The 18976-nt window shown below is 43.1% G+C and overlaps 1 protein-coding gene across 1 annotated transcript in view; it reads left to right on the plus strand.

Annotated features, from left to right (window-relative positions):
• The window catches only part of PSME4 (proteasome activator subunit 4), a 1396200-nt gene that overhangs the window by 367296 nt on the left and 1009928 nt on the right, over nucleotides 1-18976 (plus strand). Inside the window, exon 18 of the mRNA XM_069234194.1 lies at nucleotides 15128-15343. Within this exon, the coding sequence (XP_069090295.1) occupies nucleotides 15128-15343 (216 nt within the window). The remainder of the gene's footprint in view (nucleotides 1-15127; nucleotides 15344-18976) is intronic.

An 18976-nucleotide genomic window follows, 5' to 3' on the forward strand; every position in this document is an offset into this window, starting at 1 on the left:
ACCGGCAGAATCCTAACCGCACCTCCTCTAAAACCTAAGAGGAAGCTAGGCTTTCAGGAGGAATTGGACACTATGCAGCCTCCAGCTAAAGTGCCAAAGCCGAAGGAGAAACCACCACCACCTCCTCAATTTTCTCCTCCTCATTCTCCTCCTCACTCTCCACACCTGCATACCTCTCCTCCTACTAGTCCTACACCAATGCAGTCACCATCACTTTCTTTTGACTCACAACAGGACAATGTAGATCCATGGGATCTTTATGACCCAGATCCCATTCCCAACAATGACCCGGACTGCTATCCCTCTAAGCCTTCACCACCTGAGGATAGCACTGTGTATAATCAGGTTTTAGCTAGGGCTGCAGCATACCATGGTGTCACCATGCACACTGAACCGTTGGAAGAGGATTCTTTGTTTAATAAACTCTCCTCCACACATTCAAAATATCAGTCCCTCCCCATGCTCCCAGGCATGCTAAAACACGGCCATCAAATATTTAATGAGCCAGTTAAGGCAAGGGTAATTACGTCCAGGATAGAGAAAAAATACAAACTACCTCCCTCTGATCCTGATTTCATCACTCAACAAGTTCATCCAGATTCGGTAGTAGTAAGCGCTGCCAGGAAAAGGGCAAACTCCCAGTCATCAGGTGATGCACCCCCACCAGAAAAAGAAAGCAGGACATTTGATGCTGCAGGGAAGAGAGTTGCCTCCCAAGCAGCCAATCAATGGAGGATCGCTAACTCACAGGCACTGTTAGCTAGATACGACAGGGCCCATTGGGATGAGATGCAAGACATAATTCAGCATCTCCCCAAAGAACATCAGAAAAGGGCACAGCAAATAGTGGAGGAAGGGCGAGCCATCACCAATAATCAAATTAGATCTGCCCTAGATGCAGCAGACACCGCTGCAAGAAGTGTCAACACTGCTGTAACAATAAGGAGGCATGCATGGCTCAGGTCCTCAGGCTTTAAACCCGAAATACAGCAAGGGGTGTTAAATGTGCCGTTAAATAAAAAACAACTTTTTGGCCCAGAAGTTGATACAGCCATTGAGAAATTGCGCAAAGATTCTGATACCGCAAAAGCAATGGGTGCACTATACTCCACATCATACAGGGGTTCCTTTCGGAAAACTCAGTTTAGAGGTGGATTTAAAACACAAACAGCAGAGGCATCCACATCGCAGGCAAAACCAACCTTCCAACCACAATACCAACAAGGTGGTTTTAGGGGCACATATAGGGGGCAGTATCCCAGAAATAGAGGGAAATTTCAAACCTCCAAGCAAACTCCACAGCACCCTAAGCAGTGATATGCTTCATCCCCTTTCACTCCACACCTCTCCTGTGGGGGGAAGACTACAACAGTTCCACAAAAATTGGCAAAACATTACCACAGACAATTGGGTACTATCAATTAACCGCAATGGTTATTGCCTAGAATTGATACAGACTCCCCCAATCATTCCACCAAAGTCACACAAACTATCTACACAACACATCAATCTCTTACAGGAGGAAGTCAAATCCCTATTACTCGAACAAGCAATAGGAACCCGTGCCACAAGCTCAAATAGGGACAGGAGTTTATTTACGTTACTTCCTAATTCCCAAAAAAGATGGCGCCCTCAGACCAATATTAGATCTCAGGACCCTCAATCTTTACATCCTGTCAGAACATTTTCACATGGTAACTCTTCAAGATGTTACCTTACTGTAGGAGGCTGGCCTGGCTTGTAGTGGGTACCAGAGGTACTTACACCTTGTGCCAGGTCCAGTTATCCCTTATTAGTGTAGAAGAGGTGTTTCTAGCAGCTTAGACTGATAGAAAAGAAGGTAGCTATGGCAAAGCAGCTTAGGCTGAACTAGGAGACATGTAAAGCTCCTACTATACCACTTATATGCACAATATCATAAGAAAACACAATACACAGAGTTACTAAAAATAAAGGTACTTTATTTTTATGACAATATGCCAAAAGTATCTCAGTGAGTACCCTCAGGTAGACGGTAAGTACTATACACAAGTTATATGAACACAAACCGAAATTAGGTAAGTAAGAGCAAGAAAAGTAATGCAAACAGTGTAGAATTACAATTGGTTGCAATAGGAGCACATAGGGATAGGGGCAACACAAACTATATACTCCAAAAGTGGAATGCGAACCACGAATGGACCCCAGACCTATGTGAGCTTGTAGAGGGTCGCTGGGACTGTAAGAAAACAGTGAGGGTTAGAAAAATACCCCACCCCAAGACCCTGAAAAGTAGGAGTAAAGTACACCTACTACCCCCAGAGAGTACAGAAGTCGTGATAGGGGGATTCTGCAGGAAGAACAAACACCATCAGTGCACTGACAACGGATTTCCGGACCTGAGTACCTGTAGGACAAGGGGACCAAGTCCAATAGTCCCAACAGTGTCGAGAGGGGGCAGGTGCCCAGGAAATGCCAGCTGAAGGTGCAAGGAAGCTGCCACCGGTTGGAAGAAGCTTGGAGTTCTGCAAGAAAGAAGAGGACTAGGAACTTCTCCTTTGGAAGACAGATGTTCCACGTCGCAATGAAGCTTGCAGAGGTGTTCCCACGCAGAAAGACCGCAAACAAGCCTTGCTAGCTGCAAGGGTAGCGGTAGAGGGTTTTGGGTGCTGCTAAGGACCAGGATGTCGCCTTTTGCATGAGGAGACAGAGGGGGCACCCAGCTAGTGAGGGAGCCCTCACAGAAGCAGGCAGCACCTGCAGAAGTACCCCAACAGGCACTTGGAAGAAGAGTTAACTGGAGTCCACGGAAAGTTACAAAAGGGAGTCCCACGACGCCGGAGGACAACTCAGAATATTGTGCACTGCAGGACGGAGTGCTGGGGACCCATGCTTGGCTCTGCACAAAGGAAATCCTGGAAGAGTGCATAGGAGCCAGAGCAGCTGCAAATCACGCGGTACACAGCTTTGCAGTCTAGCGTTGGGAGGCAAGGACTTACCTCCACCAAACTTGGACTGAAGAGTCACTGGACTGTGGGAGTCACTTGGACAGAGTTGCTGTGTTCCAGGGACCACGCTTGTCAGGATGAGAGGGGACCCAGAGGACCAGTGTTGCAGTCTTTTGGTGCCTGCGTTAGCAGGGGGAAGATTCCGTCGACCCACGGGAGATTTCTTCTGAGCTTCTGGTGCAGGGTGAAGGCAGGCTACCCCCAGAGCATGCACCACCAGGAAACAGTCAAGAAAGCCAGCACGATTAGGCGCTACAATGTTGCTGGTAGTCGTCTTGCTTCTTTGTTGCGGTTTTGCAGGCGTCCTGGAGCAGTCAGCAGTCGATCCTTGGTAGAAGGTGAAGAGGGAGATGCAGAGGAACTCTGGTGAGCTCTTGCATTCGTTATCTGAAGAGTTCCCCAAAGCAGAGACCCTAAATAGCCAGAAAAGGAGGTTTGGCTACCAGGTTAGAAGGATTGGCTACCAAGAGAGGTAAGAGCCTATCAGAAGGAGCCTCTAACGTCCCCTGCTGGCACTGGCCACTCAGAGCAGTCCAGTGTGCCCCCAACACCTCTGTTTCCAAGATGGCAGAGGTCTGGGACACACTGGAGGAGCTCTGGGCACCTTCACTGGGAGGTACTGGTCAGAGGAGTGGTCACTCCCATTTCCTTTGTCCAGTTATGTGCCAGACCAGGGCTGGGGGATCCCTGAACCGGTGTAGACTGGCTTATGCAGAGATGGGCACCATCTGTGCCCATCCAAGCATATCCAGAGGCTGGGGAGGCTACTCCTCCCCAGCCCTTCACACCTATTTCCAAAGGGAGAGGGTGTAACACCCTCTCACAGAGGAAATCCTTTGTTCTGCCTTCCTGGGCCAGGGCTGCCTGGGCCCCAGGAGGGCAGAAACCTGTCTGAGAGGTTGGCAGCAGCAGCTGCAGTGAAAACCCCGGAAAGGCAGGTTGGCAGTACCCAGGTTCTGTGCCAGAGACCCGGGGGATCATGGAATTGTCCCCCCAGTACCAGAATGGTAGACATGTTACATGGCCATGTTCAGAGTTACCATTGTGACGCTATACATAGGTAGTGACCTATGTATAGTGCACGCGTGTAATGGTGTCCCCGCACTCACAAAGTCGGGGACAATTTCCCTGAACGATGTGGGGGCACCTTGGCTAGTGCCAGAATGCCCACACACTAAGTAACTTTGCACCCAACCTTTACTAGGTGAAGGTTAGACATATAGGTGACTTACAAGTTACTTATGTGCAGTGGTAAATGGCTGTGAAATAACATGGACGTTATTTCACTCAGGCTGCAGTGGCAGACCTGTGTAAGAATTGTCAGAGCTCCCTGTGGGTGGCAAAGGAAATGCTGCAGCCCATAGGGATCTCCTGGAACCCCAATACCCTGGGTATCTCAGTACCATATACAAGGGAATTATATGGGTGTACTAGTATGCCAATGTGAATTGGTAAATTTAGTCACTAGCCTGTTAGTGACAAATTTGGAAAGCAGAGAGAGCATAACCAATGAGGTTCTGGTTAGCAGAGCCTCAGTGAGGCAGTTAGGCATCACACAGGGAACACATACAGGGCACATACTTATGAGCACTGGGGCCCTGCCTGGCAGGGTCCCAGTGACACATAGACTAAAACAACATATATACAGTGAAATATGGGGGTAACATGCCAGGCAAGATGGTACTTTCCTACACCTACTACTCCAAAAACACGATTTCATGGCAACATCAGACCTCAAAGATGCGTATTTTCATATACCCATCACATCCTGCGCACCGAAAATAGCTCCAAGGGTATTCACAAAGTGTCTAGCGGTAGTCGCAGCCTACCTAAGAAGACAGCATATACATGTCTTTCCATATCTAGACGATTGTCTAATAAACAGTCATACACTGTGTCAAAACCATACGCATTACGTAATACAAACCCTGCGCACGCTAGGGCTCTCAATAAATTACCAAAAGTCGCATCTACAACCGTCACAAATACAACAGTATCTGAGTGCAATACTAAATACTCAAAAAGCGTTAGCATGTTCAAATAAGCAAAGAATACAAGCATTCCAAAACGTAATCCCACAGATACCGACAAATCAACAGTACACTGTCAGATTTGTCATGAAGGTTTTAGGGATGATGGCATCATGTATTGCGATTGTTCCACACGCAAGACTAAACATGTGGCCCTTACAACAGTACCTTGCACAACAATGGTCACAGGCACACTGTCAACTTCAAGATCTAGTGTTGATAGACCGCCAAACATGCATGTCCCTTCAGTGGTGGAATTTCACAAATCTAAACAAAGGGCAGCCATTTCAAGACCCTGTGCCTCAGACCATAATTACAACAGATGGATCAATGATTGGTTGGGGAGCTCACCACAACTATCACAAAATTGAAGGACAATGGGATGCCAAACACAAACAGCTACACATAAATCACTTAGAATTGTTAGCTGTCTTCCTAGCACTCAAAGCTTTTCAGCCTCTTCTCACACAGAAGAATGTCCTCATCAAAACAGACAACATGACAACCATGTATTACCTAAACAAACAAGTAGGGACACATTCGTCCCAACTCTCCCTTCTAGCCCAGAAAATTTGGAAATGGGCAATTCACAACCAAATTCACCTGTTAGCACAATACATTCCAGGGATACACAACCAGTTGGCAGATATTCTCAGCAGAAATCACCAACAAACACACGAATGGGAGATTCACCCTCAAGTACTTCAAAAATACTTTCGACAATGGGGAACACCAAACATAGATCTGTTCGCCACCAGTGAAAACGCTAAATGCAGAATCTTTGCATCCAGACACCCACATCCTCTATCCAAGGGCAATGCTCTATGGATCAATTGGTCAGGGATATTTGCTTACGATTTTCCCCCTCTCCCACTCATTCCGTTTCTAGTCAACAAGTTGCGTCAAAACTCACTCAATATGATACTCATAGCACCAACGTGGGCCCGCCCACCGTGGTACACAACATTGTTAGACCTGTCAGTAGTACCACGCTCCAAACTCCCAGATCTGTTGACACAAAACAAAGGACAAATCAGGCACCCAAATCCCAAAACACTCAATCAAGCCATTTGGGTCCTGAGGTCATAGAATTTGGATATTTACAACTCCCATCAGAATGTATGGAGGTTATTCGGCAAGCAAGAAAACCCACTACTAGACAGTGCTATGCTAACAAATGGAAAAGATTTGTAAATTTAGCATTCTCTTCCATAAAAATACATCTTACTGCAATTTCAGCATATTTACAAAATACACAGCACAGCTCCTTATTTAGAGTTCCTGTTATTAAAGCTTTCATGGAAGGTTTAAAACTCATCATCCCACCCAGGACACCTCCAGTTCCCGCTTGGATTTTAAACATAGTGCTTGCACGACTTATTGGCCCACCATTTGAACCTATGCACTCATGTCAAATGCAATTCTTAACATGGAAGGTTGCCTTCCTAGTCATAATTACGTCTTTACGAAGAGTAAGCGAAATACAAGCCTTCACTATTGAAGAACTGTTCTTCCAGGTACACAAGCATAAAGTTGTACTAAGAACAATCCCCACATTTTTGCCAAAGGTTGTCTCACATTTTCATATAAATCAAACAGTGGAACTGCCAGTCTTCTTCCCACAGCCAGATTCTGTGGCAGAACAAGCTCTACATACATTGACATTAAAAGAGCTCTAAGGTACTATATAGACAGAACAAAACCATTCAGAAAGGCTAAACAACTGTTTGTAGCTTTCCAAAAACCTCATACGTGTAACCCCAAATAAAACAAGGGTTGGCAAGATGGATCTTAAGATGCATCCAAACATGCTACGTTAAAGACAAATCTTACTCACTCCTAAAGCACATTCTACATGGAAAAAAGGTGCTACAATGGCTTTTTTAGGAAATATACCAATGGCTGAAATATGCAAAGCAGCTACATGGTCAACACCACATACATTTACTAAACACTACTGTGTAGACGTTTTAGCAAGACAATAATCCACAGTAGGTCAAGCTGTACTCAGAACATTATTTCAAACAACTTCAACTCCTACAGGCTGGCCACCCCTTTTATGGGAGGACAAACTGCTTTGTAGTCTATGCACAGCATGTGTATCCGCAGCTACACATGCCACTGAACGGAAAATGTCACTTACCCAGTGTACATCTGTTCGTGGCATGTTCCGCTGCAGATTCACATGCACCCTTCCACCTCCCTGGGAGCCTGTAGTCATTTAAGTTTTAAAAAACACTTGTACATATGTGTGTGTGTGTATATATATATATGTGTGTGTATATATATATATGTGTGTGTGTATATATATATATGTGTGTGTATATATATATATATATATATGTATATATATATGTATATATATATATATTTGCATTAGCATGGACATCTCTTTTCTTTTCACCTATATACTCTATCACTCCTACCTTACCCTCTGCGGGAAAACAATCCAACATGGAGTCGATGCCCATGCGCAGTGGAACCGAAGATGAGGAGTCACTCGGTCCTGTGACTCGAAAACACTTCTTTGAAGAAAAACAACTTGTAACACTCCGAGCCCAACTCTAGATGGTAGAAGTATAATGCACAGCATGTGAATCTGCAGCGGAACATGCCACGAACAAATGTACACTGGGTAAGTGACATTTTCCATATATATATGTATATGTATATATCTGACGGTAATCTGAAAATAATATTCTGGTATCACAACACAAGTTTAGATTCAAAACAGCATTATTTAGGACCAACTCCAAAACCCTTCTTGCAGATCTATCACATCTCCCAATCAGGCTATACTGTGTCGGATATATTTATCTCCATCAGACAAAATAACATGATTAGAAATAATTTGTAAGAAACACTTAACAATAAATGACCTTTCAGAGATGAAGTATAATATAGAACCTAGTAGTCCCATAAAGCCATCCACCTAAATGTTATACACAGACATATAATTATTTCCTTTGTGACGTATGATAACAACAGACTCTAAACAAAGTTTGATATGATATACTACCATATTTAGAGCACCTTTTATTCAGATTGGGAGATCATTCCTAGTGGAAATTTCTCTTTCCACAGAACCTTCTCTGCAAGAAGCCAATACAGCTTTATAGCCCTCTCTAGTGGGCTATATTAGTCTCCGGCCTTTAACAAGGGAGCAGGCCTTTAATGGCCAGTTTAGCCCATCTATGGTGGACTGTAACGCTATTAGAACATTCTGCCACATCAGGGCAGAATGTTCAAATTAGTCAAACAAAAGTCTCACGGAGCCTGATGGGATTTCTACCCCCTAGTGCTCCGTGAGGCCTTTGTTCATAGCAACAACTGTGTAAGAAAACAATTGGATTGTAGGAGCGCCTGGCTTTTACCACCCTTTAAAAGCCCAGAGCTACTGCATTCTCTTAACTGTAGCGCTCAACATTCTAGTGTTCTAATATAGCCTTATAATCCGCTGTAGCGTGCTTTACCAGCCATTAAAAGCCTTTGCCAGCATTAAAGGTCTGAGCTGTAGACAAGGGCCTTTAACAAGGAAGCAGGCCTTAAAGTGTCTGGGGTATCCCAGCTACGGTGGGCTATAAGGCTATTAGAACATTCTGCCCCCAGATCGGAATGTTCTAATTAATTAAACAAAGGCCACACAAGGGGGTTGAAATCCGCTCTGGCTCCGTGAGGCCTTTGATCACAGCTGTTGCTGTGGGATGAACATTGCAATTTTGAGGCTATGGGTTTTTACCAGCCATTAGAAGCCATGAGATACTCCATTGTCTCCAGTGGAGCACTTAACATTCCAGTGTTATAAAAGCATATAAACCAAGCAGCAAATATCAACACTGCTCCCAAGGAATAAGGCATAGAATGAATCCAAGATGTCAGCTTCCACCAGGCCCAAAACCTTTAAAAGATTAAAGGTTATACCTTGATTATTAATACAGTGGATCATTTGTAGAAAAAGCAAATACTCTTAATGGTACCACATTGCTCCTAAACCTGTTTCCAGACTCTTAAAACCAGAACCTGGAACTGGACAGTGCACTCAAATCGTGCGAGGCTTCCAGATTCAAATCCACCCACCCTTATCATTTAAATATGATCAACCAAACATGAAGTTGCAGAGACATTTAAAGTAGGGCCTGTTAATTGGATACTAAATAAATCCTAAATATTCATCATAAGTTAATTGAAGACAAGCTACTAGTAAAAGGCTATACAAAACCTGGCTTGGTGAAAGCTGACCCCCCACCTTGGTTGAAAAGATTTCCTCTGGCTACAGGTTCATTTGAAAGATTATGGACAAAGAATAGTACCAACGATCATTCATGTTATGAAATTTAAGTTGCAATGTTTAAATTCTTTGAATGTGTGACAGACAGATAATTAGGCCCTCATTATAAGTGGCAAAATTTTGCCTGGAGTGATAACTCCAGGTGGAATTCCATCACCTGTAATTCATTGTCAACGCCTGTGATTCAGAGAATCTGTGGGCCTGGAATTATAGACTCCCCATACTCCAAACATTCTATGCTCGTAATCTTCAGACTCTTTTACATACTGCAGGGTTAAGCAGTGTTGCCCCCAGGCAAACTGAAGCCTGCTGTGCCTCCCCCCCATACCATCCATCCTCACTCTGAACTAACCCTCCCACTGACACTTTCTGCTTGGCCTCAAGATGCGGAAAATATTATAAATTTTCTGCTGAGAGTTAGAAATAAAGGCATTATAAAAGTCCAGGTCCTTGTAGTTCTTCCCTTTTCCATAGAGAAAAGTTGTAATCACCAGTATCCATTCAAAAAAATACCAGCCTTAGTCAATTAACTTACTTGAGAACCTTAGTCAACTAACTCAGATCCTTTATTGCAGAAGATGCGTGCTGCACTCTAGGCTAAGACAAGCCCACCTTGCAAAAGGCTTTAGATGTAACATACATCTACATTCCTTAGCCAGGACAATGTTATTGCTGAAAACATTAACCTTTTGTTGGCCAACCTCCAGAAATAAACCTGCCTCGCCAATCAAGGGATCATATTTAATAGTCATAAGCAAAGAATAGTCCCATCCATTTATGGAATGTCAAAGCACTTGGACTAACATAAGTATATCACTAAACTTTTCTCAAGGATAGCCAACGTTGTGAGAGAAGAACTAAATTTGGAAACCTAAACTGAGCCAATACTGTTATAAAAAGTAAATAGACTTTTTTAAGCTCTAAAACAAACCCAGAAAAAAGTGAGAAAAGTAGGGAAATGTTGCCAGAAAGGATGCAGCCAAAATCTGCTGTAAAAATGGCCCTCCCGTTGACAGTTCAGTTCTTTTTTTTTACCGGGCCTTTAATGTCCGGAATAGTACAGCTATGGCAGGCTATAAGGCTATTGGAACATTCCGCCTCTAGAGGGCAGAATGTTCTAGTTAGTAAAACAAAGGCCTCATGGAGCTCAAGGGAATTGAAATCCTCTCAGGCTCTGTGAGGTCTTTGTTCACAGCAACAGTTGGGAAAGGCAAACATTGGAATGTTGGTGATCTGGACTTGTTCCATTAGAAGCCCGGGGCACTCCATTGTCTTCAGTGGAGTGCCCACCATTCCAGTGTTCTAAACTACTGTAGCTAATTCACTGAATTTTGGAATTCCAAACTGGCAGTATTTCAGAGAATCTTTACTGATTTTCTGAAAAGGACTTTCCATACACCATAGACCTTTTGTATGCAGAGTTCTTAGTTCCAGTGCAAAAGGTGCCCAGGAGTTTGATTTGTGGAAGGATATCTATACTTCAGTTTCAAAGTATGCAATCGACAAATTGGAATTGTTTGAGTTCACAGTGTATTTGTCAATGTTAGCAACAGTGCAATATGATTATGGCTTGCCTTATTTTGAGTGACCAGAGATTATTGTACAAAGTCAGCTTCCCGATTTCTTAAGCATACAGTTGATACATGATTTAGAGACATCTAAATCCAGTCCTCACGCATAGCAATTGCTACAGGTTTTCAAAATATCACGGGACTTGTTGAACATTTTTCTTTGTTATATGTATGTAAATTCATCTTGTGTGTGTACCCTGAAAATCTGGCATATATGTGAGCACCCATGTAGATGATCAAAGAAAAATGCTTCCTGGTTCATTAACCTAAATGTTGTAAGGCAATATTCAAAATAAACCTGCCACTTATCGTTCGCTTTGAAGACAAATTTAGCTTTTCACATTGCGACCAAATTTTGTGGTGTGTGAAGTCATAGGCCAGTCTGCTTGAGAACATAGTTCATTTCTTTGTGTGGCAGTATGTCTATGATTTTCAGAAATACCTGACTAGTCATCTTCCTTTAAACTAACACCATATTTTAGGCTGTTAGGGAAAACTTTGTTTTTGTGGATTTGTTTTTGAGATTTTATTTTTGTCACTCAGTGAAAGTGTTAATATAATATGTCTTTTGGGGTGGATGCTTTAAACAATATCTAACAGCTTAGTCAAAATGAGTTTTCAAACCAATCCTGCCAATTGTGCATTGAAAGAGAAGTCTAACCGAGTTTCACAATTAAACAGCAATTTGTAGAGAAGATTTATGACTTTGTCTCTGGAAGTTCATGTTTTTTAATATGGCACATTGAGAGCCTCAGCCAGAATTGGGCAACAGAAGATTACACATTTGGGAAAGTGCTTTCAGAAAACCAGACATTGAAGAGTCATCATGAACTGTCTTGTATGTTAACTGATTGATATGGATTGTTAGAAATGTATGCTTATCCTTCAGGAACCAGACTGGATCATGAAGCATTTTCTGAAAGCAACAGCTTTCCAGCATTGACAGTAGTGCCAAGAGGCATCCTCTGCATCCTCACCCACCAAAGATGTGATGGCATCAAGATACAAAAGGCACTGATTGGTTAGCTGAATTTAGTTCCTGTTTTTCTATGCCTTATCGATTTGAGTTTAGCTATTTATATCTGGAAATTCCTCAGCTTTTGAAAGCAATTGAGGAATCTTCAGTAGTGGTTGCGACCTACGTTTCCACATCGATGACCCACAACAGCACTGCACTCCTCTTCTACAGTATGAGCAGCCTCGGATTGACCCAGACAATCCACAACCCTACACACACTGCAGGACACACGCTGGACCCCATTTTCACCTCCAGCAGCTGTGTCAAATATAACCATGTCACAGAACTCACATGGACCAATCAATCCATCATCCACTTCAGCATCTCAAGCCCTTCATCTCCACCCCCAAGATGACTAGCGCTGTCCACCGGAGGTGGAGCAAAATATCGGAGACCAGCTGGGCAGATGCCCTCTATACCTAAGACCTCGCTACCACTGCCAACCTCGAACAGGGAGTGAAAAACTTCAACACCTGGATAACCAATTGCGAAACAGCATCGTCCTCATCAAGAGCAACACCCAAAGAAAATACTCCAAAAAGGTCAGCTGGTACACCCAAGAACTCAAAACAGTGCAACAAAACAGCAAACAGCTGGAGAAGAGATGGCGCTCCAGTAATGACCTTCCTCATCTTCTACCACTACCTGCTGAGGGCAACAAAGAAGATAGTTCTTGCCACACACGTCATAACCCAAGGAACTTTTCAACATTGTTGAAGAATTCTCCAACTGGGGTGCCAGCAAAAACAACATCATACCCTCATAGAATCTGTGCAACAACCTTGCCCACTTCTTCCACTACAAGCTTGCAACCATTTACAGACATTTCGAACCCCGACCCACACCTACGGATTTCCTCAACAGATACTCCACCACCGTAACCAACACATTCAGCACCTGTAACATCCTCTTCACCAAGGACTTCACTTCTACCATGAAATCCAACCACTTTAGAGCTCACACAGACCCATACCCGCACCACATTTTTAACCTTGGAAAACAAAGGATTGCCCAGGAACTCAACACCCTGCTCAACACCTCAAACACCACCGCAACATTTCCTGTCTGGAAACACGCCAAGTTCAGACCACTACTCCACCGACTCCAGCAAACCCAAAAACTACTGTCCACGCTCCCTGCTTCTATTCCTAGCAAAGGAATAACCCTTGTGGACCTGCAAGCACCTGGAAATCCTATCGAGTGATTTGCCACGCTTTAGAAATCCTGGTTGATTGATTGAGTTGTGACCCACTTTGTGTGCACCCTTCTGAGGGAAGCCTTGTGAGGGCAAATGCTCTCAGGTATTTTCCTCAGACAACCACAAATGGAAACTTCACCCCATTGTGACAGAGGTGATGTTCTCCAAATTCCGTTGTCTATCAGTGGACCTTTTGTCATGATCCTGAACAAGAAGTGTCCTTGATTTTGTGCCTTACACTTCCTTCCAGAAGTTTCTTGGGGAATGCTTTCTGATTCAGCTAATCGTGGAACCTGCTCTATGCATTCCAACTGATAGGGAGTCTCTTGAGGATCCTGAAGAAGATGTAGGAGGATTGGGCACAGAGGATTCTGGTCCTCCCACACTGGTAAGGAAAATGTTTTAAGCTGATCTGAACTTGGCACTTGGCCCCTTTTCATCCCCCGCATAAAGTGGACCTGTTCTCATAGAAAGGTGGTCAGGTCCTTCACGCAAATCGTCAAAAGCTGTAGCTGCATACATGGATTTTGTGTGGTGTCAGTTAGAATCTTTCTGCCTACTTACAGAGGTGGCTGATTTCATCTTGGTGGCTTAGAACTCTGGCGGGAAATCCATTTATATGGGCCACTGGAGTGTTTGTGGAGTTGTGTGAGTCTGAAAGCTTGAGCCCCTTTCAGTTCTGCCCTACTGATATTCTGTGGTCTGACCTCTGTGGTTTGATCTAACTTGCCCAGAAAGGCTTAGTAGTTGCTTCATTTAAAGGTTATTTGCCTGTCCTCTCTGCCTTCAAAATCAAAATACTGTCTGAAGAAACTTTCGTATTTAAGTGACCATTCATTGCATCCTTTGTGGAAGGTTTACTTTGTTTCCTCCCACTCCATTCATTGTTCTACAGTGAGATTTAAATTTGATGTTAATGTTACTTATAGCTTCCTCCTTCAAGCCCATGGAGAGTTATCTGGTCATACTGTTGATTTTTTTAAACTATTTTCTTCATGGCAGTAACTTTAGCTTGTAGGATTGATGAACGACATGTTCTTTCGGTTCAGCCACTTTTCACAATGTTCTACCAAGATTTACTGATGACCATTTATCACTCTCCCATTCTTCCTTCTTTTCTCTCTCCATCAAAGAGTGGATGTGGTATCTTATTATATTGATAGCACACAGTAGAACGGATTTGATTGTCAGCTGTCTGTGGACTTCACTAGCGCAAAACAGTAAAAAAAAGTACCTTGATTTACTTTGTGCATTAGATATTTGGTACGCCTAGGCTGAGAAAGATCCTTTGGGTGGCATTGGTATATTTTACACAAAAGCAAAGGTTTCAACTACAGTGATTGTCATGAAAATGCTCTGTTGGTATTTCTCCCCATGCCTCAGTGAGGTACAGAAAAAGTATCAGGAACTGTTGTCTTTCAGGCCAGCCAACATCTTATGTATCTCAATGTCATAACATCCAGGGTGGGTGATGTTGTGTCTGATGGTTCCTGGTGACGCTAGAGTAGTATCGCTTTGGGAAAATGTTTTTGATTACAGTTTAGTGCCTGGCTGGTATTCATAATGTGCAGGAAGATACATTCACAAGAAATATCATTACCAAAAGTATATTTCTTAATTTGTTGTTTACACAAGGAGTCTCAGTATCCTTCTCTGATGAGCAAGGAGGTGATTATCATTTGATGTTTGCCGAAATCTGGATTTAAGTATTTTCTTTGACAACCTCTTAGTCCTATGTTGACTTACCTTAAAAGCCAGCAGATTTTATTCTTCAGTAATCATGGATAATATTGCGCTTTTATATGTTACCTACCTTAAGTTGTGTATTTTAAATCTTTTCCGGTCATTCAAGCCACCTATCATATGGTCACAGAAAACAAGTCTATCATGCAAATTGTTTTAAACAGCAGTTACAGTATAGTTTACTATCAACATAGTTTTAACTTCCTGCTTATTACCAGTGAATCTTGGTTGTATTTCTGTATTTGAATGAAATTACATTATTCATGTTTTTTCTTTTTTCTTTGCGAGCTAGATCACCCGAGTTGATGGAGAGAAGTTGTTGCCGTATAGGGAACAACTTGTACAGATTTTGAATCGAACTCTGCATTTCACCTGCAAGCAAGGCTACATCCTGTCCTGCAACTTACTGCATCATGTCCTTCGATCCACCACCCTCATATACCCCACAGAATACTGCAGCATGCCAGGTGGCTTTGATAAACCACTTGCTGAGTACTTCCCCATAAAGGTAAGATTGATTGTTTTCAATTGATTTCTTTTGATCACTATCCTACTACCAGCCTGTATAAGACCCACTTACATACTAGTACTCGCCTACCTTCAAAGCGGCAAAGTCACCAATGTTACTTTGCCATGACACAGCTTAATGTAGTTATTTTTAGTTCCGGAACTTTCACAAGGAGCACCCGAAGTACTACCTGTAGTAGCATAATTTCACCTTTGCCCTATTGTCTATCTATCTGTCTATCTATCTATCTATCTGTCTGTCTGTCATTGGTTTTCGGTTGACATTCTGTATCAAAGATCCTTAACAATCTAAAACATTTTTTCTTTGGACGTTCTAGAAGATTAATTACAGCTGTCGTAGGTGCATCTTTCCAGGTTTTGCTGTGTCTGCTGCAAGACCAGTATTTATCTCTTTCTTGAACAGTGCAGGCCTTTGCCTCATTTCAGTGCATGTGATAGTCACTCCAAGGTCTATTAGACCTGATCAAATCTCCTTTACGTGTAGATTAAAGCCATAGCTAAATCTACTTACTAGTTTCCTGTTCTCTGTGGGTATGAACTGTTTTGAAGTTGAGTTGTGCTGTCTTGTGGGTTCTTGCAACCTGCTTCAGTTCTGGTTAAAAAAAGATACTTAAGTCTATAACCAAATAATTGAAAAGCAGTTCTACACCTTCTCAAAATAAACACATGAAGCAAATGACTAATAGTAGTACTGGGTCATTCATGCTCATTGTTTCTGTTCTAGTGCAGAAACTGTTGTATGCCTCCTTTAAATTAAGGGAAACAGGAGCAGAAATGTGAAATACAGTCTGCAGGTGCTCTGTACTCTGATACCCTTTTTTGGAATTGATTCTCAGTTGACCTTATCATGAGCACTCCTGTCAGTAGACTGTTCCCTTTCAGAGATATTAATAAAGTAATCAAGCATTGCTCATTTTGTACAGGTATCACATTGGAGCTCCAGCCATACAATGGGAAACTCCCTTTTAGAGCAGCCTTGTGTATTGAGTTCTGAGCCTGCTAGTAATATTTTTGGTAGCTTCTTTTGTGTGCAGAAGATATTTAAGTAATACTGAAAGGTAATCTAAGGCGAATAGCCACTTCCTGTTCTTGTAGTCAGTGATTCAATTATTACTTTTCCCTGTGACTGATTCTCTTTTATCAAGGGGTAGCCTTTGCTGACAAATTTTTTGAACTGTATTACACTGTCTTGAACTCTGCACTAATGCCAGCTTCCTAAGTTCTCTTTTTTTGTATGATGTTTCTCATAAGTCTTGTTGTATACTTCTCACATGAAGTATGGAATTCACTGAGGTGTGCTCACGAAAAACTCTTGCTGCCTCTTTGCCCATACAGTTCTACATTCTCAAAAAGTAACAATTGTTACTAGTGCTATTTTAAAATAATTTTCAATTGTCTTTCATATCAATAGAGTATTGCCAATGTAAAATATCCATTGTTGTATCACATGTCATCTCAGATTTTTCTTAGGATCAGCGTAGGTAAAAATGGGGATATTGAAAATAATGTATGTAACCCTTTGCATATTCAAATACTATTTAAAATAAATACAGTTTGTTTATACAATTATATGAGGATACTTTTATTTATGACTCAGTGTCAGGGGCAGTAGCCAACCAAAATGAGTATCAGTTATGAAAAAACTAAAGTAATGTTTTGCGACTAAGCAGGCTTTCCTGGTGCTTATTCAAAAGTTTCCTAGTGAGTGCATGGCTCTTGCCACTGTTTTTTCAGGATATTTCAAATAATTGCACTGCTCAGAAGTGGCAATGTGCCTATTTGGGGTCTTGATTTGCTTAATTTAGTGATGTGGAGGCTGTGGCATAGCAAGGGTAGCCGGGGATTTAATGCAAGAAAGGAAAATGTGTTCCTGTAAATCTTCAATGAGGAGGGTAGCAAAAGACAGTCTAAGCGGTGTCCAGTGGGCGCACACAAGCCTGGGGCTTGATGTTACTATGGCTGGTGGACAGCATTAACTGCACAAGCATGAACAACAAAACTGATGACTGGTGTCCACAAATACTGATTATTTGATTACCAATAAATATCTGCATAACGCCTAGAGGTCAGTGTAGCTGGCTTTCTATATGGTGTACTAATAATAAGAACACCATACAGAGACCAGTGGATCTCAGTTGTTTTGCAGAGTCAAAAGTAGATGGGACTAATGCTCTACTTTGTGGTAGTGTGGGCGAGCAGCTAGGCTTATCAGAGGGTAGTGCTAAGCATTTGATTTACTTTCACAGACAATAAGTGAGAGACACTCGAAGAATAAACCAGAGATCAATTTAGGAAAATAACTTTTATTTTTATGTCTACTTTAATCCCAAGAACTTGGATTTAAGGTAAATTTGTTGCGAAGCATAAATACTTTTCACTTGCAAACATCGACACAGTGCATTTCAGAGTACTTCAATGATGGATGGGGAAGGCAAACACATTCAGTAAACAAGCACTTTATGATGACTGACTGGACCAATCTTGTAGACTTGAGGTGAGTACTGGGCAATGGTCCAGACCACACCAATATGTAATTCTGGGGATCACTGGGGCGGCTGGGCGCAGAGGTGTGTAGTTACGGTGTCAGGTGCCCAATGTATTTCAAAGGGGATTGGTCTCCATGGATTTAGGCTGCAGGCTTTGGCTGGGGACGGGAGGCAGTTGGGGACAACGAACAGGTAGGTCACAAGCGTGGGGTGCTCGGGGACATAGGTGCACCTGTGGTCCTCTTCTCCCGGGTCGACAGATGCAGGGGTGTCCTTTGGCAGGGTCTCCTTGTCTAGGAGCACTCACGTTTGGGGGGAGGTCCCACGGTCCGAGGCTGCAGGCATCGTCGTGGAGTACAGGAGGGGTGAAACCACAGTGGACGCAAGCTCAGGAGAACTGGGGGACATCGTTGACACCAGGGGTGTACTTCATCTGAGGCTGGCGGCGACAGGTGCAGTGGTTGTTTTAGGTGTCCTATTTCTCTCACCTTAGAGTCTGTGGGAGAGGGGCCCTACATGCAGAGGCTGCAGGCAACCTAAGGGAGTCCAAGAAAGTTGAAACCACAATGGACTTGGACTCCGGACAGCTGGTGGACCTTACTGGCCCTGGAGGTCCACTACCACTTGGGCCACTGACGGTAGGTGCAGTGATGACTTCAGCTGTTGGCTCTTTGTTCCGGAGGCTGCAGTGTTCTTTCCTTAAAGTTGTTTGGAGAGCACGTCCGCTGCTCATGGGAGACGTGAGTCTTTTTCAAAAGTAGGCAGTCCTCCCAGGTTTCTGGAGGTTCAGCTGCTGGGCAATGCGTCTTCTGGTGCAGAGTCCGTCGAAGAGTGCAGGCATGTGGGTGGGGTTGGTACCAGGTCAGCTGCTGCTGCTTCTCCTCTATTGCGGGTGTCTCTTCTGTCCTCTTTTCTTCTTAGGTCATCAGTTTCTGAGTTCTAGGGCTCAGGGGTGCAATCTAAATACTCAATTGTTTGGACATTACAGGGACTGCCAGATGGCAGTTAATGGGTTACCCACCTTTAGGGTGACCTTGAGGGTGACTACAGCCTTCCTATGACCACTTCCGTTGGGAAGTGGGCATAACCCTGACTCTAGTGGCCTAATTCCGTCTAAATCAAGATGG

This window comes from Pleurodeles waltl, chromosome 5 (assembly GCF_031143425.1).
Source record: "Pleurodeles waltl isolate 20211129_DDA chromosome 5, aPleWal1.hap1.20221129, whole genome shotgun sequence".
NCBI classification, from domain to species: Eukaryota; Metazoa; Chordata; class Amphibia; order Caudata; family Salamandridae; genus Pleurodeles; species Pleurodeles waltl.